This window comes from Pongo pygmaeus, chromosome X, assembly GCF_028885625.2.
Source record: "Pongo pygmaeus isolate AG05252 chromosome X, NHGRI_mPonPyg2-v2.0_pri, whole genome shotgun sequence".
NCBI classification, from domain to species: Eukaryota; Metazoa; Chordata; class Mammalia; order Primates; family Hominidae; genus Pongo; species Pongo pygmaeus.
In genome coordinates this window covers 77,985,383-78,007,952 of record NC_072396.2, presented here as the reverse complement: position 1 = coordinate 78,007,952, position 22,570 = coordinate 77,985,383, and the positions used below count along the sequence as shown (strand labels likewise).

At 40.2% G+C, this 22,570-nt stretch overlaps 1 protein-coding gene across 1 annotated transcript in view; it reads left to right on the top strand.

The window, feature by feature from the left end:
* NEXMIF (neurite extension and migration factor) overlaps positions 1–21,531 on the top strand; it is a 191,183-nt gene extending 169,652 nt beyond the window's left edge. The window contains exons 2-4 of the mRNA XM_054472197.1: positions 8,798–8,923; positions 9,963–14,340; positions 14,942–21,531. Of these exons, the coding sequence (XP_054328172.1) occupies positions 8,845–8,923; positions 9,963–14,340; positions 14,942–15,035 (4,551 nt within the window). The 5' untranslated portion in view covers positions 8,798–8,844 and the 3' untranslated portion in view covers positions 15,036–21,531. The remainder of the gene's footprint in view (positions 1–8,797; positions 8,924–9,962; positions 14,341–14,941) is intronic.
* Positions 21,532–22,570: the final 1,039 nt, after the last annotated feature.

Here is a 22,570-nt window from a genome sequence, read left to right as displayed (position 1 = left end):
TATATATATGAAGAAAAAGAAGGCTGGGTGTGGTGACTCATGCCTGTAATCCTAGCACTTTGGGAGGCTGAGGTGGGTGGATCACAAGGTCAGAAGTTCAAGACCAGCCTGGCCAAGATGGTGAAACTCCATCTCTACTAAAAATACAAAAATTAGCCGGGCGTGGTGGCAGTCGCTTGTAATCTCAGTTACTCGGGAGGCTGAGGCAGGAGAATTACTTGAACCCAGGTGGCAGAGGTTGCAGTGAGCCGAGATCGCACCACTACACTCCAGCCTGGGTGATAGAGTGAGACTCCGTCTCACAAAAAAAAAAAAAAAAAAAAAAAAAAAAAAGACAAAAAGAAAGAAAGTTGGGCCAGGCACGGTGGCTCACACCTGTAATCCCAGCACTTTGGGAAGCTAAGGTAGGCAGATCATCTGAGGTCAGGAGTTCGAGACCAGCCTGGCCAACATGGTGAAACCCCGTCTCTACTAAAAATACAAAAATGAGCCGGGTGTGGTGGTGCATGCCTGTAGTCCCAGCTACTCGAGAGGCTGAGGCAGGAGAATCACTTGAACCCTGGAGGCCAAGGTTGCAGTGAGCTGAGATCACACCACTGCACTCCAGCCTGGGTGACAGAGCGAGACTCCATCTCAAAAAAAGAAAAAAAAAAGAAACTTTTGTACTTGTCATGGTATCCCTAGTCCCTCTACTCTCCCCCCAAAATTTCAAATGGTATCGTAACTGGTCATTATTAAATAGCTGAATTTATTTTAGTACTTCCAAATAATTCCCAGCTTTGTTCATCTTCCAACCTCCAGTTCTTTATATTGCATCCTGCTTCCACGATGGAAGAAGAAAGTCACCATAATTTTTTTGAGTGTACATGAATGTCGTGTGTGTGTGTGTGTGTGTGTGTGTGTGTGTGTGTAAGGAGGAAATGTGTTGCTTGGGTGGGTATGCCTTGGAGTGACAATACAGAGCTCTAGAACCAGAGGCTGGAAGAGCAGTGCCTACTTCTCAGATGGATTTTGGCTTTATCTCTACTTTTCACTTCTCTTGGGATAAGTAAGAACAGCTTTCTTATTTCTGACAGCATTTCCTCCAATAAAGACAAACAAAAAGTTAGTAGCCCTCTGATTAGTGGTTATTTTTATTGATAACTTACATTCCACTTGGTAAGTAACTTGGTGCTATGGGGATATTTCTGGACTAGAAAGCAACATACATCCCACATCCAAGAATGTGTATGTGTTACCAAATCACTATGTAACACTGGCAAGTAGTTTCCCCTTTCTGGGACTTGGTTACCCCACTTGTAAAATGGGGAGTTTGGGATGAGACTATCTTCCAAGATCCTTCCAGCCCTGTGGTTTAGTGATTATATTTCTGAAAAGAATGTAATAACATTTTTTAAAATGCAGTTAACAGGATAAATTAGTAATAAGAAAAGAGATTAGAAACCATATGGAGAAAGTCAAAAGATAATTTAGCCTAAAGTTATTGCGCTCAAGCATTAAATGTAACTCAGTGCTGCCTGGCAACAAAAGCACTTTTTGATTAGGATACAGTCCTTATATAAATGCATTCTCAGAAAGGGCCAGGCTACAGTGGCATGGTTCTCCAGAGGACTCGCCATCTTCCACACACAAATGGGTCTTCCAGGTTGATCTCTCTGTTCCTAATATACCATTATACTGCCCATTTGGGTCTAGAGTCAAGGAGAAAGTGACTTTCTTTAGAAAGAAATACCCCACCTGACAAACAGTGATTATACTCTTCTGTCACTCTTTCCTCAGATTTGAGAAAAAAAGCAGGCAGAAGTCCTGAAAATAAAATTCTTTCACAAAGGCAAAGGGACTCAGATGTGTCAGTGAAGTTGAGCTACCTATAGTTATAAGGTTTAAAAGTTAAGACTAGTGAGGAGGCTGGCTATTCCTGACTTGAACCTATTAGTGCCTCTGCTTGTTCTTTCTACCCCTAATTCCAGTCTTAATGAATATTGTTTCCTAGCATTTGTATAGTGCTTTAATATATACAATGCATTTGTACATGCTTTCTCATTGATTCATCATCTTATGCACCTACTCTTCTTGAAAATTTCTTTAGAGTGATATCACAAAAAATCGTACAGATAAAACTGGTAGGGAGAGAAAGAAAAGAGGAAGGGAGACCCAAATGTTGAGGCACTGAGCTAGGACACAAATGCAGCCACTATCACTTCTGCCTAGGAACATGATGGCAAAGAGGGTCCCTCTTAGATTGGTGGCTGCCAAAAATGAAGGCAGGTGATACATACGGAGCCCTGTCACCACCAGCAGCACCCTACTTGCTACCCCTGACAGGATTGGGGTATGTGTGTATAAAAATCAGAGGCATACAGGAAGGGACATGAGATGGAAGGGATTAAAGAGTTCCCTCAGTCTCATCTCAGTATCACACAGAAATCAGAATTTCTTCTTGCATGTCAATTTTTTGTAGTACATATAATTAATTTCAATTTTTAAAGATGAAAAAATAGGCTGGGCGTAGTGGCTCATGCCTGTAATCCTAGCACTTTGGGAGGCCGAGACAGCCGGATCACCTGAGGTCACAAGTTCCAGACCAGCCTGGCCAACATGACGAAACCCCGCCTCTACTAAAAATACAAAAATTAGCTTGGGAGGATAAGGCAGGAGAACCGCTTGTACCCGGGAGGCAGAGGTTGCAGTGAAGCAAGATCGCGCCGTTGCACTCCAGCCTTGGGGATAGAGCGAGACTCTGGAAAGGAAGGAAGGAAGGAACGGAAGGAAGGGAAGGAAGGGAGGAGGGAGGGAGGGAGGGAAGGAAAGAAGAGGGAAGGAAGGAAGGAAAGAGGGAGGGAGGGAGGGAGGGAGGGAGGGAAGGAAGGAGGGAAGGAAGGAAGGAAGGAAGGAAGGGCGTGATGGTAGCCTGTAATTACAGCTACTCAAGAGGCTAAGTGGCAGGCGGAGGTTGCAGTGAGCCGAGATCCTGCCACTGCACTCCAGCCTGGGTGACAAAGCGAGACTCTGTTTCAAAAAAAAAAAAAAGAGAGAAGAAAGAAGAAAGAAAGAGACAAAAATTAAATGAATTCTAGATTGTTAGGAACTTAAAGAACCCTTAGATATAATCTAGTTTTTCTCCCTTACTGTATAGCTAGTAAAACTAAGTACCAGAGAAGGGAGGGAGCTTGTCTGAGGACACCTAGCTAATGATTGTACTCTGTCCATTATACAGTATCCCCTCTTCTATATGAGTTTTTTGTGCATATCTTTTGAATTTTGGAATTTTTTTTTGAGACAGAGTCTCACTTTGTCCTCCAGGCTTAAGTGCAGTGGCACGATCTTGGCTCACTGTGGCTTCAACCTCCTGGGTTCAAGCAATCCTGGGACTACTTGTAGCTGGGACTACAGGCACGTGCCACCATGCCCGGCTAATGCTTTTGTATTTTTTGTAGAGACGGGGTTTCCCCATGTTGCCCAGGCTGGTCTCAAACTTCTGAGCTCAAGCAATCCGCCCACCTCAGCCTCCCGAAGTGCTAGGATTACAGGTGTGAACCACCACGCCTGGCCAGAATTTTGGAATCTTTATCATGAGAGAGGAAATATTTAATAGAGTCATACTGTACTTTTGAGATACATAGACTTCTTTAGAGTGTAGCTGTGGTAATCTCTTTTTGATGTCTTTCTCACCCTTAATATTGTTAAAACTTGTATGGTTGCTCATTTAAGCATGTTTCCTGTACTTAACATCATCATACCTCCGTATTTCTAGCTTAGGGTCTTAAAATCCTGATAGATATCTGAAAATAGAATTAGCCAAGCAGAATTATGGATTAGAATGTGCTCCCTGTACTGTTGCTGATTCTGCCATCCATTATACTGACTAAAGCTAGACTGGGAAGAATCAGACTAGACAGAGCTAGCTGGGCTAGCTTGGAAAACTCTCTGTGGGCCTATTTGCTATAGCGGTACCATCTCCTTGCTTCATTACAGTCCCTAACCCAACCTGAAGATTCCCCATCTGTAACAGCTTGCTGGTCAGTTGCTTTCTTTCCAATGTGACAGCTAAGGTCCTGGTCAGCTTCATTAGACATGTTGTACCTGATAATTGGTCTTCATACTGGCCTTGCTTTATTCCCAAGAATATCCTGGCACCGATATTTCTGAGGCTACCCTGGTCTGGAATCCAACCACCCATGATTTTTCTTTCACAATCATCTATTAACTCTTTGATCTCTCTCTTCTCTCTATATTCTGACCACTGCTCCCTTACCTGTCACATCTAAATCATCTTCCAGGTCTATACAGCACACCTATGTAGTTCTACTTACATCTAACATCTCCTTTACGTTCCTATTTCCTCCTCCTGAATTCTAATCTTTTTGACATCTCACACCTGAACATTTTTTCCTATCTTCCCACCCTCTGTGTCTCCCACTTTCACTGGTCCTAATATTCTTCACTACTCAAAACCCTTCAGCATCTTCCTGAATTACAATTTAGTTGGCCTCCACAGTATATTTCAGTTTATCTTTCCACTATATTTTTCTTGTTTGTACCTATTTCAGCCAAACATTATTCCCTAAATTCTCTCCCATCTTTTCCTACCATTCAACATCATTGTTTAACCAGTTTTTACAAAGTACATACCATGTTATAAGCACTATGTGAGCTAGGCCCTGTGGAGTTGGGGGTGTTGGTGCTTAGTCTTTTGGGGGTATCAGATATAAAGTAGTAAAGCTTGTATAAGATGATGAACACAGAGGAGATAAAAATTCTTTGAGAATACAGAGAATGACAGAGACTAATTTTGTTTGGAGTGGGGAATCAAGGAATGTGTTAAGGAAAAACTGAGAAGGGAAGAGGACAGAGAGGTGAAAGGGAGGTTGGGAAAGGGGAAGGGAAGGAATGGGAAAAGGGGACACAGATTCCAAACAGAGAGAATATCAAGTGCAAGACACCAGGAAGCAAAAACAAATGGATTAATATTAAGGGAGCAGAGAGGGTTAGAATATTTAGGAACATAGAGGGAAGTGAACAGAATGAAAAGAGAATACAACTGGAGAAGGTGAGGATTGATTGAGGAGAGTGTTTTGCAAAGCAAAACAAAGTTTTAAGGCACCTTGTCAACTTGCTATGATTCTATAGCAGTTGTTTAGAAGATAGACTGGAGTGGGAGGGAGACTTGTAGCATTTCATGCAGGTCCTTCTGCCTGGAATACTTTTCTCTCCACTGAACTTCCCCATCCTCACCTCCAGAAAGGTCATCCTTCAAGGTCCACCTTAATGTTGCTGCTTTTAGTGAAGCCTTCCCAAATCTCCTGCCTCTTTAGAATTCTAGAACTGGAGTAATTTCCCTCCTTTTGAGATTCCCATAGCAACTTTCTGCCCCTTTCAGTGTATTATACTTACAATTTGTCTGTAGCTTGCTTTCCCCCTCTAGACTCTGAGCATCTTGAGAACAGAGATCTAGCCTCATTTATCTGTCTTTTCTATGCTGTACTTGATACAATACTGTGATCACAGGTAGTACTAATAATTTTGATGAATTGTTTTAAACTGGTATCCCGGAGATTGGCACTACTCAAACTCCAAAGGCTATATTGCCCCAGACCCACAGACAAAAGCAGGACTTACTTTCTTGCCTTGATTTTTTTTCCCCCAGTTGGGAAAAGCCAGGGACAGCCTCAACACAAATGCTGGTGTGGGTCATCTAGACTCTGAGACCTTAGATTTCAAGGCCGCTGGGGAAGAGGATAGCACCCTACAGGATCTATGAGCTTTTCTCAAGCCCAGCTGAGGGGAAGGGCAGATAGGAGGGATTGCTTTTCCAGTCTAATGGAGCATTTCCTTGCTTCAAAATACCATCTCCATGCTGTTATTTTAATGCCATTACACTGTGTAATTTACTGTGATCAGCAAAGCAATTTGTTGTACATTCTTCCAAAAGTGTTAATCAATTTTAGCTCAAAATAGATTTTAAAACTCCACCTAATTTACTGTCCTAAAATGCTGATCAGTGGGGGAAAGCTAAAGCAAGCCCAGAGTTGTTTGTATTGTAACTGTAAGAAATTATAATTCCTCCCCAAAATTATTTTTATAAGCAGCCAAGGTATAAGTAAATAGGTATGTAGAAAAATATATACCTTTAGTTGTCCTGTTTATAGCTGAGATTTGAAAAATCACAGGAAAGGACTAAAGGATTGTCTGCTCAAGGTCTAGCCTAATTCTGGAGAACAAAGGCCCAAATTATTGATAATCACTAAGTTAATATCTGTGATACTCAGTTTTCCCTTTTCAAAAAAAATTAGAATCTAATAGAACCAAACTTATGAGGTAATTAATTATACATCCAAGCTCCCATGTCCCCCCTCTACCTCTTCTTTATCTTTTGCCAAAGTGTATCTCCTCTCTATTCTCAACCTTATAAGATTCCCTTTACTTCAGAGTCATAAATCCTGGGTGCTTGGCCAGATTTTTCCATTAGAGGCAATTTATGTTCTTAGGGAAATAACATCCCAGAGTAAAGTTACAGCAGCACTAATACGTCCCCTGACATAGTGTTCTTGTCCTGCCTGAAAAGATTGGATAATTGGCTAGACACGGTTGCTCATGCCTGTAATCCAGCACTTCAGGAGGCTGAGGCAGGTGGATCACTTGAGGTCAGGAGTTCAAGACCAGCCTGGCCAACATGGTGAAATCCCATCTCTACTAAAAATACAAAAATTAGCTGGGCATGGTGGTGTGTGCCTGTTAATTCCAGTTACTTGGGAGGCTGAGACATGAGAATCGCTTGAACTCTGGAGGGGCCACTGCCCTCCACCTGGGTGATGGAATGAGACTCTGTCTCAAAAAAAAAAAAAAAAAAAAAAAAGATTGGATAATTGTTGATACTTAAATGTATTGTTCCTATATATATTTCGTGGTACATTAATTTTTACTGATAATAGATGCTTATCTGTGGCAGCTGTTCTGTATTTTCCTACCTGAAAGGGTATAGAAGTATAGATCAGTAACATGTGGAAACTTGTATTTGTCTAGCCCTGTTTTAGTCAGGGGTTGGAATTGGTAAGAATCATGGAGATGGCATTTTGTGTTTTAAGAAAAAACACCTAGTCTCTTAGTCAGGAAACTTGGGGTTTTTGTTTTTTCATAGATCTCTCATTGTGTTGTTTTACAACCTTGGCTATCATAGTCTCTCTTTCCATACCTTGGTCTTCATGGTGATAAAAATGGACTTGCTTGTAGTTAACTATAGACATAAGGGATAAGAAGACATTAAATTATTGAAATCTAAAAGTAATTTGCCCCTTATCAAGTTCCTGCCAAGATGGACTTAGTGGAGGGGCAAAAGAGGGGTAAATGATACCTGAAGTTCTACTGAACTCCAAAACAAAAATGCGCAGAGTAATCCATGATGGCAATATGATTCCATCTGATTTATAGGGTCGTCTTTGAAGCAGAGGCAGCTATCCAATCTGTTCATTCAGTTCTACTACAAATGAGCCTTCCTTGACAAAGGGTGGGGACTTAAACATTGCTATCCACTCCTCTCCATCTTTTAAAACTCTCCAGCCCTTTTCTGTGTAAATACAAGTAAGCATATATTTTCTCTTTTCCCTGGCACCCATGGTTTATTGCCTATGCATCAAATCAGATCTCATATAAAATAAGAAATGTGGCAATTCTAATATATAAGTGTTAGGGGAAACCCAGAGTCATCTAATCTTTAAAACTGAGATACTGCCTAATACAGTCTTTGTATTTTATAGATAAGGGAATAGGCCCAGATGGGTAAAATATTTTATAGATTGAATCATGTGGAACTGTTACTGCTTCCTGTTTCTCAATGCTGAACCTACTTTTTAGAGTATATTGCATGCATTAGGATAAATGACTATACAATTGAGATTCTTATAGCTGCTTGACTATCAATACCATATGCTTTTTAATAAAGGGATAGATACTCAGTTGGGGAGAAGGTCTAGGGACACGGGGAGGGCTAGATGTTGTAGTGGCATGTGGCAGATACCCCCATCTCATCTCCTATCATTTTGCATATAAATACCACTCAGGTAGGTGGGCAGGAGATGAAGGGCTATAGATAGATACATGTCCTATGCCCTAAAAATATCAGATGATGCTGGGGCCTTTTCAGAAAATCTAATCTTCTTTGTAGTCGCATTTTTAAAAAATCTTGCTGTGAGTTTGGAGGAATACTTGTCAGAGTCCAAGTTAAAGTCCTGGAAGTCGAGAAACCAAGGAATTCTCTACCTCCTTCATCCTTAGCAGTCAAATTTTAAGGCACAGAAAGAGAAAATCTGAACATGATGTATATGTGTGTATGTATATGAATTGCCTTGTTTTTGAAGAGCATCTGATCATTTGAAATAGAAATGAGGCAAAGAAAAATAAATTTAATTGCCACACACAAACACACATACAAACACACCTTATCTCAGGTTAGTCTTGTCTTTGCTTTGTGTCCTTCTTAATCAGGCAACCATGATTAGGTTAAATGTATTAACTATTTGGAGGAAGGGATACGTTTGTCTGCTTCCTTGGATTTCAGTTTTGAATAATATCATGGCCCAGAGGTGATAGAAGCATCTAGGATGTATGAATGAGTGTGAGTTTCCAAACTGACTTTATGTGGTAGGTATAAATTGTGAAACAAAAACAATAGCAGTGATGAAGTCAGTCTGGAAACAGGTAAATCCCAGTGAGCCTTTTAAGACCCCTCTAGCTGAAATAACCTATAAAACACAAAATAAAACAAATTTAATGACTGATATTATATATTTGAAATGTGCAGGTTGGACAGCATTTGGACTTGGAATGAAACAATAAGAGGTTACATTCATGGATAACCAACAAGATAAGGCTATTGTTGCCTCAGCCAACGGAGAAAACACTCTGATTAATGGGGTCAAAGAAAATGGTAAGGGAATTTAATTATAGTATATTAATATCTCTCCTGGTAGTCCTCTGTTATTACTATGGATTTTCAGTACCCACAAAGTTGGGACAGGTTGAGTCCAGAATGCCTCTGAAATGAATGTTAATTGTAAACCTTATTCCACCAAATATCTAACTGGGCTATAAGAATCTCTAAGAGGCATTGAATCTGACCCCTTTGCCCTCCCAAATCATATGTGTCAGATGAAGTTCCTCAAAATTCCTAGTGAATTAGAAATGTGCTCTAATGTGAGGCTTAGAACTTCTAGAGTGGCCGGGTGCAGTGGCTCATGAGCCTGTAATGCCAGTACTTTGGGAGGCCGAGGTGGGCAGATCATTCGAGGTCAGGAGTTCGAGACCAGCCTGGCCAACATGGTGAAACCCCGTCTCTACCAAAAATATAAAAAATTAGCCGGGTGTGGTGGCAGGTGCCTGTAATCCCAGCTACTCGGGAGGCTGAGGCATGAGAATCACTTGAACCCAGGAGATGGAGATTGCAGGGAGCCGAGATCACGCCACTACATTTCAGCCTGGGCAATAGAGCAAGACTCAAAAACAAGAAAGAGAGAGAGAGGGGGGGAGAGAGAGAGAGAGAGACAGAGACAGAAAAGAAAAGGAACTTGTAGAGTCACTAGGAGCTTCCAGAACATGGATCTGGAGGACAGGCCTGAGCCTCGTAGCTCAAAAGTATTAATGTTCCATCTGAGCATTTTCCCCTTGAAAGCCTTGACTTTCCAATTGATCAAGCAGTCCAATTCTTTTCTCATATTTGAGGAGAACTTTGCCTTTCTCTGAGGAAGAAACTCGGCCTAAATAATTATTATTTTTCGTTTGCATGAATGTTCAATATCAAATCAGGGTTGTTCTTTAACGTTGTAGTTTTTATTTGTAAAGATAGAGATGTGAAGGCTTAGCTTATATAATAAGATCAAGTACCAGAAACTGATCAAGGGAAAGAGAGTTAATGAGTCTGGTCTAAGACTCTTAATTTTATTCCTGTCATTTCTTTCCCTCTTTTCTAGACTCAGAGGACCAGGATGTGGCAATGAAGTCATTTGCAGCTCTAGAAGCTGCTGCACCTATCCAGCCTATACCGGTGGCACAAAAAGAGACCCTGATGTATCCCAGGGGTCTCCTGCCTCTACCCTCTAAGAAGCCCTGTATGCAGAGCCCGCCCTCTCCTTTGGGCCTGATTGAAGCACCCGAACATGCTGCTAATAGTGCTTCTGTGAATGCCATCTCCCTCACATCTGGCATTGCAAAAGGCCTGAACACATGGTCACTTCCCAATGAATGTGAGAAAGCTCCATTTGCCATAATGGAGCCTGCAGGCATGTCAGCTCTGAATGGGGACTGTCTCATGCAGCCAAGTCGGACTTGCTTAGGCTGCTTCATGGAATCCAAGGATGCAGTAGATCCTGAGCCAGGGATCAGTCTGAAAGTTGGTGATCTAAATAGGGATTATGAAACGTGTGCAGTCTCTGATATAGGGATTCAGTGTATTAATGCTGGAGAAAATATGAAATATGGAGAGCAGCTGCTCTCAGACCAGCTCCTAGGCTTCCCCCTGCATAAATCAAGGGCAGGAGACAGACGAGAAACTGAGAAACCTGACATTGACTTGGAGGATCCAGCTCAGAAAAGCTATTATGAGGCATTACTGTTAGACAAGTGCAATACAGAAGAAGCTTTGCTTGCAAATTCCAATCAGGATTGGGGTTACTTTGAGACTTTCATTAGTGAAAGTAAGATTGAACTGCTTGACCTCTGTTCCAAAAATGAGCTGTCTGTCAACCTATTCTCTGAAGAAGATGTGGATAACTACATGTTTGATGATGATGAATCAACACTAGGCAGTGATGTCTGCTCCCTGAAAATTCGATATGAGTCCTTTCAGGACAATGTTCGAGACAAGACTACTCTTTTGATGCAGGAAGATGCCCAATTCAACTTTTTTCCCAGCGTCTTTACTACCTGCCCCAAGCGAGAGTCTAAGAGTGGGGCCCTGAAGCAGAGCAGTGATTTTTCCCAATTCAAGGTCCCTGATGTGAGCATCATCTGGGGGGAGGAAGATAAAAACTTGGACAAGAAGAAAGGCAAAGAGGAAGGACAGGAAGACAAAGGTATAGAGAAGAAAGATGGAAAGGATAATGGAGAAAAGCCTGCCTTAAATAAACCATGCAGTGGGACTGAAGTAGAGCAACTTAAGAATCCAAAGCAGGGCCATCTTGCTAATTCCTTGGAGACATCAGGGAGTTTCAGTGATGATAGTTCCTTCATTGAGATCTCATATGATGCTATGGGTGAGATTAAGGACTGTAGTCGCTATATGGCTCGGGACACTAATTCTGGCAGCTCCTCCTCCCAACAGAACTATGGGCTGCGAGCCAAGAGAAAAGTCAGATACAGTGAAGATTATCTATATGATGTTGACTCACTAGAGGGTGAAAAAGTAAATGAGAGGAAGGAATGGCTGCCAGTTGGTTCCAAAGAGGAAGATGATGATGAATGGTGTCCCAAAAAAAGAAGAAAAGTAACCCGTAAGGAGCCCCCTGTTATTATCAAATATATCATCATTAATCGCTTTAAAGGTGAGAAGAACATGCTGGTGAAGTTGGGTAAGGTGGATGCCAGTGAGACAACAGTGAATTTGAGTGAGAATCAGCTCAACAAATATGCCAAGCTGGCACCCTTGAAAGGCTTCTGGCAAAAGAAGAAGAAGCAGAGAAACACCAACACAGACTCCATCAAGACACCTTTTTCCCAAAAGCAAAGCTTTGAACCAGGTAGCTTTGAGGTGTCCTTTCTGCCACCTGCTCGCAAACGAAAATCTAAACTTGGCAACAGGCACAGGATTCAAAGAATCCCATCCATTGAAATTTCAGCAAGTAGTAAACAGATTTCATTATGTAATGATCAGAGGCATGCTAGTAATCGTAAAGAAGATGGAGGCCTAAAAGGTACACTGAAGTCAGCACCTCTGGGTGCTCCTAGCTGTGCAAATGGATCACATTTAAATGACATCACAGGCCCTGACTCAGTGAAAGTCAAAGCCCAAGACACAGAGTTTAAGGGGCCAGAGAGGAAAGTGCTCAACAAAATCAAATTTAAAAGTGAAGCTAGGTTAAAATCTAAGAAAGTCAAAGCTGCTGGGCAAGAAAGCAAGCCAATTGTTCCAATGAGCCCTCTCTTGGAAAACCAATCCTCCAAGGCTAATTTAAAGAATGAAGTTATTCCTGGGACCTCAAACAGTTCCCATCTATCTGAATTTCATGAGGCAAAGGCTGCTAAGAATTCCACTTTTCTACCAACGACCTGCTCTTCTGAAATGCCTTTATCATCTGCTAATGTTACCACTAATATACCTGTTATCCCTGGAGGGTATCTGCAGACATTGTTAGATGCTTCTGACTTGTCAAATAACACTAGTATCTCATACTTCAGCCACCATTCTCCAGAGCAAAATGAAGGCAGCCTCACTCAAACCGAAAAATCATTTGTACCCCTCCAGCCTACCCAGGACTGTGTGCTCACCTCATCCTCTGACTCTGAGCTGCAGCAGTCATCTCATAACTTCAAAATGGAATCAAGCAACTATGGAAATGTGTGGCCCAACAAGGCTACTTCTGGCACCCAGGAATTCATGGCTGAAGTCTCAAGGGAGATAGCCCCAACCCAATCCAGTGAATTTGGAGCCTCCCAAGTAGTCTCCATGGAAAATAACCTCACACCTACAACATACAATCCAATCTGTCTCAATAGTGGTGGCAGTAATTGCAACAAGGTCCTGTATGACTCCATGCAAGATACCCAACTCCCATCTGATGACTCTTACCAATTATGTCACTTTAATAATGGAGAGATCTGCTTTCCTTTCCAGCAGGGGCCAGTCAATATGGATGATGGTCGGCTCTTTAGCTTTGATTCAATGGCCCCACTCTCTGTCAGCTCAAGTAATTATTGCTCCTTAAGCTTGAAGTCCTGTGAAAAGGATGGCGATGATGATATCACTGATGACTTCCTGGCCCATTGCAGCCCTAAGCTGGTGATCCAGCAAAGCATTGATGAGATAGCACCACTAAAGGAGTCCACTGACCTCCTGGATATATCCAACTTCACCCCTGACAAATTCCGCCACTCTTCCCTTTCAGAGATGTCCCCACCAGACACCCCTAGTCTTTCCCCTCAAATTACCAGATGTGAGAGTATGAAGACACTAGGAACACTGAAGGGGTTCCAAGAGGGTGTCCCAGGACCATTGGACAGTGTGGAAAAAATCAAGTGGGACTGCAGTACCCTTTCACGGCAGGTCCAAATGGAGAATGGATTTACTTTAAATAACCACCAGCTTCAGTTCCATATGTTCAATGATGAGGATTCTGTCAGCCTGCTCCAAAAAAACCCTTGCCTGTCAACATTTAATGATCCATCTGGTCAAATTAGTACCAACAACAAAGTGTCAAAATCAAGAAAGAAAAGTTCACCCAGCAAGAGTGGGGCTATGAACCAAAGCTCTTCTCAGAAAAACACCAGGAAAAAATCCCTCAAAGGCAACAACAAGGGGATTGAAAAGCCACCTGGCAAAAACTCCCGCCAGGTCCCTAAGTCCACAAAGAAAGGGAAATACATGGCTGCCATCAATGGAGAGAAAATGCAAATTGGCATTGGCCGTGGGGGAAGCCAAACCAACACCATATCCTCCACTGGGAAGACATTGGCTGAATGTATCCAACATGGTGGTCCTATGGCCTCTATGAAGATGCCAAGTCAAAAGGGACTTTCTGGAGATTGGGCCTTGGGGAAGGAGAGCAGCCCAGGCTGGAGTGATATGAGCATGGGCACCAACACCAACAGCCTTCTGGATGATGACCAACGGGAATTTCAGGAGCCTTCCTATATCTTGTCCAACATTGCCTCTGGTATGGCAGATGTGCAGAGATTCATGATGGCCTCCATAGAGCCCCTTTGGGAACCCATGGAGCACCATGGGGATCCCAACATATTCTACTCCCCTGAGTCCAATAGTCTAAAATTAAAAACCCTCAAAATATTGGCTGGGACACCACAGGAGTCTAAGAAAAAGATCAACAGTGGGTCCCAAGGAGCCACTAAGAATCACAGGTCAATCAAGGGTGTGAGCAAAAGCAATGGGAAAACAGCAATAGGTGATCCTGGTCGTGCAAACATGGCTGGTTATAATGAGGACTCTCGTTCTACCTTCTTTGATAAAAAGTATAGTAACATGAGCACTTTAGGCAATAACGGACCGACACACAAAAAGTTGTATCGTCACAAATCCAGCTCCAAGGCCCTGAGAGATGAGAAATGTAAGGGAAAGCACATGGAGCGAGAACAGGTCCACAAGGATGAGTCTGGGACAGCTTCTTTTGAAAAACTGAGGTAATACTGCACCAATATGGCTGAGATGATGCACCCTTAGCTCTCCTACTACCTACTAAGCCCGCAGTCCCTCATTTTTTCCCTCTTGAAAGCAAAAATTTGCATGAAAGAAACTGTCCCATTCCCTTCTTTTTCAAAGTAAAAAGAAAATTTTAAAGTGCATGAAAATCCCTATACCTTTAAGCCACCCAAAAGATTGGGCAATTTTGTTGTGGCTTGGCTAGGGATAAGCTCTAACAAAGCTATTTCTTCTTCTGCTATTCATCACTAGTTACTATATATTAAGAAAATAGAACTAAAATATGCTCTTGAATGATTTTTGGAAGTGAAAGTCTTTGCAGTAAGACAGATTTTGAAAAATAGAATTTAAAAGTCATGTAGACAAAAAGCCAAGATCATTTAAACAAAAGAGCATTAGCTGGAAAACAAAATCTGAACATGTGGCAAATAGGAGGGCTTTCTAGTGCCCCATGCTATTTGTATCTTTTTCTACATCATACGGCATCTAGTATGATGTTAACAAATTTAGCTTGTATGATCCCTTTGTGGGACATACACTAAAACTAACTAAGATGGCATAAATTGTTTGATTTTTCTGCAGGGATTCCGACTACAATCTCCTAAAAGCAGAAACAACATTTTGGGTTTTACCTGTGTTTGACGAAGAGACTCGCATTTTCCAGAAAGACATTTGATGTTTGTGTTTTATTTCTTTCAAAATATGCCTTGTGGTATGTATGTTGACATGTAAGTGCTTAAAGAAAAGAATTTTAAATTGTGGGAATACGTCTTTGGAGCAAACTTTAATCTCATGTTCTACGTAAAAGACTTAAAAAGTCATACAGTTGCACAAGTAGTTTATGCACTATTTACCCACAAGGAAAAAATTGAAAACATTGTGCCAAACTACAAACAAGTGACTGTACTGTATATATTTTTACTTCTATATCAACATTTGGTTGTATTTGGGGAACTTGTCCCTGTTAATTTACTAGAAACATTCCAGTGATTCTTGCTATTAACCACTCCCACTTATGTGGATAGCACCTGTAGATCATGGTGGAAAAATATGTTGTGTTACACAGTTTACCAAAATTAAAGGATACTGTTTGAAATGTGCCAGATTTTCTTACCTCATCTCACAGATTCACCCAGTTTAAAGCTCATTAATGATTTTTAAATGGATATATACACACCCAAACATATATATGTATATGTGTGTGTGTGTGTGTGTATATATATATACACACGTTCTTTTAAAGTTTTAAACTCTACTGTCCTGTGTGGAAACATGAACAGCTAAACAAGGCAAAATAAAGATTTGCTTGTTCCATTGTTTAAGGGTTAAAATTTTGGAAAAGTCTGAAGGCCACAACAGCTAAGTCCATCAGGGACCCAAGTATATGCATTTACAGAACGTTTTACAAGGAAACAGAACAGCTGCTTTCAAAGTTTGTTTTCTAAAAGCAAAATCTGTAGCTGAAAATTATTTAAAGTGCAAAGTTATATTGCTGATACTTTATATCAGTTTTATATATTTTATAATAGTCTGGGATAAATTATAAAAATAGCTATAAAATCAACACTAATGATAAATGAAGTATATAGAATGCTTTTATTTAAATAGTTTCCTAAATGTTTTATTCCAGTTTTGTCAAAAGTGCACTCATATCATGGCTTTAGTGTTCTTTCAGTGTTTAATCTTGCAATGCCAATGTCATTTAAAGAAAATGTTAAGGCATCCCAGTTCAACCAAATTTTTCTTCCTATGAGTAAAGTACATTTACTATCAGATAAGATGAACAATTTGTGGCAACAACTGATTTAGGCCATATACACTTAGTCTGAGGATAACCAATATTTGATGCCACACACTAAACTTAAATCTCAATTTCAAGTGCAAATTTTTAAATCACATTTTTTATTCAGTACTCCCCCTACTTTTTAAAAAAAATTTCACAGCCCCAACATTCCTCACTACTAATTTTTCTTCCCTTTTATTCACCACTTGACTTCTAACATTTGATCTCTTTTCTTTGCACAATTGAAGGCCAGTGCATCTGATGACTGATGCATTATGGCACAGATGAGATAATGGATGTGAGAGCGCTTTGTAGATCATAAAGTGCTATACAGATATAGGGGATTAATATTATTAATATTGTTAGTTGTTGTCGTTGTTACTATTCTTATTAATATTGTTACTAACCTATTAACTTGTGAATATATAGGCTGGGGTGGGAGGGTGGAGAATAAGTGGGAAGGGAAAAAGGGGATTTAACAAAAAAAGGGAAGATGTTTCAAAAGGAAAATTTTAAGCAAAATATGAACCTACCTAGTCAATGCCACCTAAATGTATTCAGAAACAGAGTAGCAACATTTGAAAGTAGTCAGAGAGAAATGGAAGGAAGCCTGTCATGTATATAAGTATATACACTTCCCGGTCCATGATTCCTTTCACCAGCCTGCTCTATTCCTTACAGCTGGGTCGTAAAATGAACAAGCCTGTGTTCTTGATCGTGTGTGTTCCCAGCGTCAGTCTCTTGTGTCTGTGGGGATGAGTGGGTGAGGAGCATTCTGTGAGGCTGGTACAGGCCCATTCCTAGGCTTTAATGCTCTGTTTGCAGTAAGCCCTGGAAAATTACTTAGTGGAAAGGCACCAGATGAAACATGTCTCCTGCCCCATAGCTACCATCCAAAAGGGAAAATAACCAAACTGGAAAACCTTCTTCTATTTCTCTATTCTGATAGCTAGCTGTACTAAGTGCTATGGCCAGTCCCTAGAAACTGGTCTTTGTTTTTTGTTTTTGATTTTTCTGTTTTGCAGCTGAATTTTGGCTTGGAATCACCAACTCTGCCTGTATTGTGATCCCCAAGACTCCAGACCTCAGAGTCACCTGCTGGCTTAGAGGAGTGGAGTGCTTTCTATGTAATGAAAAGGTGGCAATTAATGAAAAAATAAAGAAAATGTTCCATTAATACAATGTGTTTTTATAAAAGTAAATATGGGAGCAGTTGTCCCAGTTTTTTTTTCGGTATCAGTTCAGCTTTGGAGAAGGGTGTGAGTGGGGTAGGACAGCCTGAAACTGTTGGAAACAATTTCCTTGTGAGAACTTGCTATCATAAGTCCTTTGGAATGGATATTCTTTCAGTTGCTCCTATGGAGCCCATTAAGGGCCAATTCTAGGGCATAGTTCATCGCTTTCTCCAAAGAGAATTGTTATTTTAAAGCACCTTTTTAATTGGCCTGCAGTGTATTATATGTTTTTAACATATAAATTAGTGACGCATAACCAGTTACTTTGTACTGAAACAAAAAGAAACAGTTTGAGAAATGAGCAATAGGCCAAGGCAGAAGATGTTTATTCTCTTAATTGCATTTAATATTCCTCTCAGTACATTGTGTTCTGAGATGTTCATCATTTAGCATTTTGTTGGTCCTGTCTCTGCTCCCACAGTTCTTTTTCTTCCTGTCATAACCAGCTGCCTTAGTAGAGTATAAAAATAGTGTTTTGCCCTATCACTGGTATCTCAAGTCAGAAATATATATTATCCTTGGTCTGAAATTCCTGATTACCACTCCCTTCTAACCTTCCCCCTCTGAGAAGCTGTTTCCTATTAATGCCTCCCTAACAGAGTCCCATTTAATCTTTACTTTCCTGGAAACGGTAACCTCCCTTATTCTTCTTTCTTAATCTCAGACCTTGGTCTTAGAATTTTTCTTTTATGGTCTCATATCCCACCTGCCCAAATTGTCAGGGCTCAACAATCTTAGGCTGCTTTCTTCTGGAAGTTCAGAGGGAAACCTTCCCATTCTTAATTGCCTTCAATTGCTTTGGCTATTTTCAAATCTAATTTTTTAATTAAATTTTTTTTATTTTTATGGAGTAGGGGTACAAGGACAGTTGTGTTACATGGATATATTGCTTAGTGGTGAAATCTGGGCTTTTAGTGTACCCATCGCCCAAATAGTGTACATTGTACCCAATAGGTGGTATTTCATCCCTCAAATATAATTTTAAACACACATTCATGCCCACATGGACAAATTATATCACATGACTGAGGAAACTTAGAAATTCCTTTTCCCTGAAGATCTGTTAAGAATAGGTCTCATCTCCTGCCCTGGTTAGGTGCTATATTATATGGAGAAGGGTATTGAGACTTTGGGGGTCATGTTTGGGCTGTGATAACTGGCTTGAACCAGTGACCATCCTTTCTGCCTCTCCAAGGTCTCTTATACCAGCTTCTTCACATATGCTGCTTCCTCCCAGCTTTCCCTTCTGACTTCTTGTTACTCTGCGCAACTATGTGTCAAGGCCTTACCTTTTCCTAATGTTTTCAAACCTCCTGCATTACTTTGATCATCACTTCTTCAGCCATCTCACTGAAGTCCTTGGTGCTAGCTGGGCTTTTGTGACAACTTTCACCTTCTCTGAACTTTTTCCTTGCTGGGAAGCATCTGCGTGTGTGAGGGGGCTAGGGAGGGGAGTGTGTCTGTAAGAGAGAGGCAAAAGGATGCTTCAAAAGCTATAAACAACTCTAGCAAGCATCCTAAGTCCTATGTGAGGTTTTGCAGTTCTAGTGAATTTCTGTTTTAGTAGGTTTCAATTAGCATTTACTGCCTAAAGGAGAAAAACCATATCCAAGGACCTTTTAGCCATGCTTGCTATTACCAAGCTGGACCAGTGTGATGTAGATCCAACATGTCTTCAGCTTACAGATGCTCTCAGAACAGTTCCAAGAATTGAAAAGAGCTAAGTTTCTATGCTGAAGAGGAGAATGGAGCACTAGCTAGTCCTAACTATTGCTAGAAATAGAAATGTTTATTTTCTCCTTTATTATTGAGAAATTATCTAATTTAAGGAGTTACCATTTTCATTTAGGGATTTTTTTAATGACTGCCCATCGCTACAGAAATATGTTCTTTTTATAAAATAAAACTAATGTGAGGTTGGTTTGTTTTCTAATCATAAAATTCACTAAGCCTATAGTTACATTTAGAAGATTTAGTACCAAAATCAAACTTTTAGTAACAAACAGGAATCTTGTCAACACAATGTAGGCCAGGGATTTTGTAAAGGTTTCTCAAAGACCCAAATAAGGGAGAAAAAAATTTTAGTTGGGCTGTTTAACTTGGGAAACACTGTCATCAGCTTGAGAGTCCTCAGCCAGCATGTGATTATTTTGATTACAGGACTCAGGCTACCCTTTAAGGCACATTTTTTACTCAGCATTAAACACTAGCTACAGTCGTGAAGCAGAGCTCTCATTGCAGCCACATACTTGAGATGTACTCTTGGTTTCAGAATCGTAACTAAGAGATAAGGCATTGGAGAAGGACAATGTAAAAGATAGAGGTTTAGTACAAAGTTTACGGTGTGAATGAGGCTTTCAAAATCAGTATCTGGGTAAATTGATACTAAAGACACTGAAGAAACACTCATCCACATAAGATGGAAAGGATGTCTGTCCATCTAACAAGCTCAGGGGTTTCTGAGTCTCAGAATGACATCCCATTTCAAAAAGAAGAAAAGAGATATTGAAATCATTCTGCCTGTTTGAGAGATGACTGGTTATTTACAGCACAAAAAAAGGCTTAGAATGAAAACTAGAAGAGGCCTTTTGTTTTTCACTCCCAGTGAGGAGAGTAGAAATCTTAAGATGCTCTACTGGGCTACCTGTAGCACTGACTGGAGTTTGCTGCCTACAGAGTTTTGAATGTACTAGTCCTTAGTTTCCATAGAACTGAATGCACCTCTTTAGTAAGTTGCTGATTTATGGTGCTAAAGAAAATGATTATTCCCATTTTTTTCTTCTTCCCCAAGCCCCTTAAGCATTTAAGAAAATTTAAAATAAAAGCGTTAGAGGCCCTTTTTATGAATGTAACCTAAGTTTCTGTTTGACATATGACACTGCAACTTAAAAATGTTAGGAAATTATTTGCCTTTTTTTTCTTTTAGAGTTAAGCTTTATAAATAATCTGTAGAATCAATTGAAGTTTAAAGCTTAAGGAACACTCTTAAGACGTCTACAAAATCTTGTATATTTTTAAGTGTGCCAATTTGTAACATATTTTGTAAGTGTATATTTTTCTTAGAAAAGTGCTGTGAAGTGTCTGTATGTGAGAGTTTTCCTTTTTCTGCACCACTAGGTGCTAATAAAAGGATATTTACTTCAAAGTTTCTGGTTTTAGAAACCACAATACAAAGAAAAAAATACACTTTTGTTGGAAATTTTGTAACACAAAACATGTTGTGAAAGAGTGTAGTGATCTTGTGCAAAAGAAAATGAACATTTGTGAGCTTCTTGCTGTTTTATAGATTTTCTTGTAAATTATTCTTGTAACACTTCTGGTTTTGTTGTTCTTGTTGCGAAGGTTTCAAATATTTGTGACTGAATGTACGGTGAAACTGTCATAATGTTACCTAGCTGAGTTTTGTTATTGTTTATGAAATAAATAAAAAGAAAAGTTTAAAATACTGCTTTAGAATCATATGTATTAGAAATCAAACCATTTCTAATTAAATCTATATCCCAAATAAAACGTTCTTTATCATCTAGAGCAGTGTTTCTCAAACTATCTGTGGTGAGGGACCAATAGTTTTGCAATCCATCACAGACCAATACTATTATAAAACACAACAAAAATGAATTTCTAAGAAAGTTAAATGGAAAAAAGATATGCAAAATAAAAGCCCAAATGTATTAGATTTAACATGTAAAATTACATTTCGAGATAAACATAAGGGGAAAGAAACGAATTGCAAAAAGTTGGTACCCTGTTTGAGACAAGTCCACTCATCAATGTCAAATTGCCATAGAAGGTTCTAACCATACTTTGAGTAACACTTTGACTAGACCAGCAGCATTGCCATCATCTGGGAACTTGTTAGGAATGCCAAATTCCAAGCCCTACACCAATTCTGCTGAATGAGAATCTGAATTTTAACAAGATCCCTAGGTGTTTTGTGTGCATGTTAAAGTTTGAGAAGCACTGGGCTAGAGTTTTGTGTAGGGGATTCTTTTGCCCCTCAAATTGAGGAATCATCTTCTAGTGTGTCCAGTCTTCAAAGACCTTAAAACAAATTGTGTCTTTGTTTTGTGATCCAGATGGAATCTGCAGAGATGCAGTCCTCTCAAAGTGTTAAAGCTGTTTATTGAAAGTAATAAATGCTGATTTGCCTGGTACCCAAAAGATGTCAGATTTTCCATAATTCCCTACAGTTCCTACATCATGTTACTTACCATTCACTCATGGACCTTGTTTCCTTTATTCAGGACTTTTCCGAACTCAGTCCCTACAGTACCCAGTATTTCAAAGTATTTGCTATGTCTAGAAAAATTGAACTTTGTTTTCAATTGCCCAAACCATTTGAGTCACCCATCAGAGCCTGGAGTCTTGGCTAACCATAGCAAGATCATTGAGGCACACGTGAGCCAACAGTCACTTCTTTGGTTTTGAACACCACTGCTCAAAGAAATTGAAAAATGTGCATGAGGAAATGCCTCTCCTCTCACTGGATTACCTCATCCACTTCTACCACTTCAGCTACCACCTAGATGTCCACAAATCTCCCCCATGTTCCTGGCTTATATTTTTAGTTGTAGGCTGGCTGTCTCTACTTGGACATTCTGCAACATCCTCAGACATTTATTCGAGTCTGAGTGTGCTCTAGCTCTTCACCCTCTGAGTGTGCCCTAGCTCAATGAATGATGCTGCCATCCATCCAAGCCAGCAACTCATGCCTCTTCCAACCTCACATCCAATTGGCCACTCTCAATTCTCCTGCCTTTCTATCACCATTACCACTGCCTTAATTCAAGCTTTCATGGTATTTCACACCTGGACTATTGCAACATTGCCCTAATTCAGTGATTTTGGGACTTGGATTTCACATCTGGAAATTTTGTGGTTTTTTTTTTTTTTTTTTGAGACAGTGTCTCGTTCTGCCACCTAGAGTGCAGTGGCACAATCTTGGCTCACTACAACCTATACTTCCCAGGTCAAGTGATCCTCCCACCTCAGCCTCCCAAGGAGCTGAGACTACAGGTGTGCTACCTGTACTACCACCACATCTGGCTAATTTTTGTATTTTTTTAGAGACCGTGTTTCACTATGTTGCCCATGCTGGACCTGGAAATTTTTTAACAAGAAAAAAGAAATGGAAAGGAGAGTCTTTATAGTAGCCAACTTTTTATTGTGCTCAGTAGGGAGTATTTTAAAAAA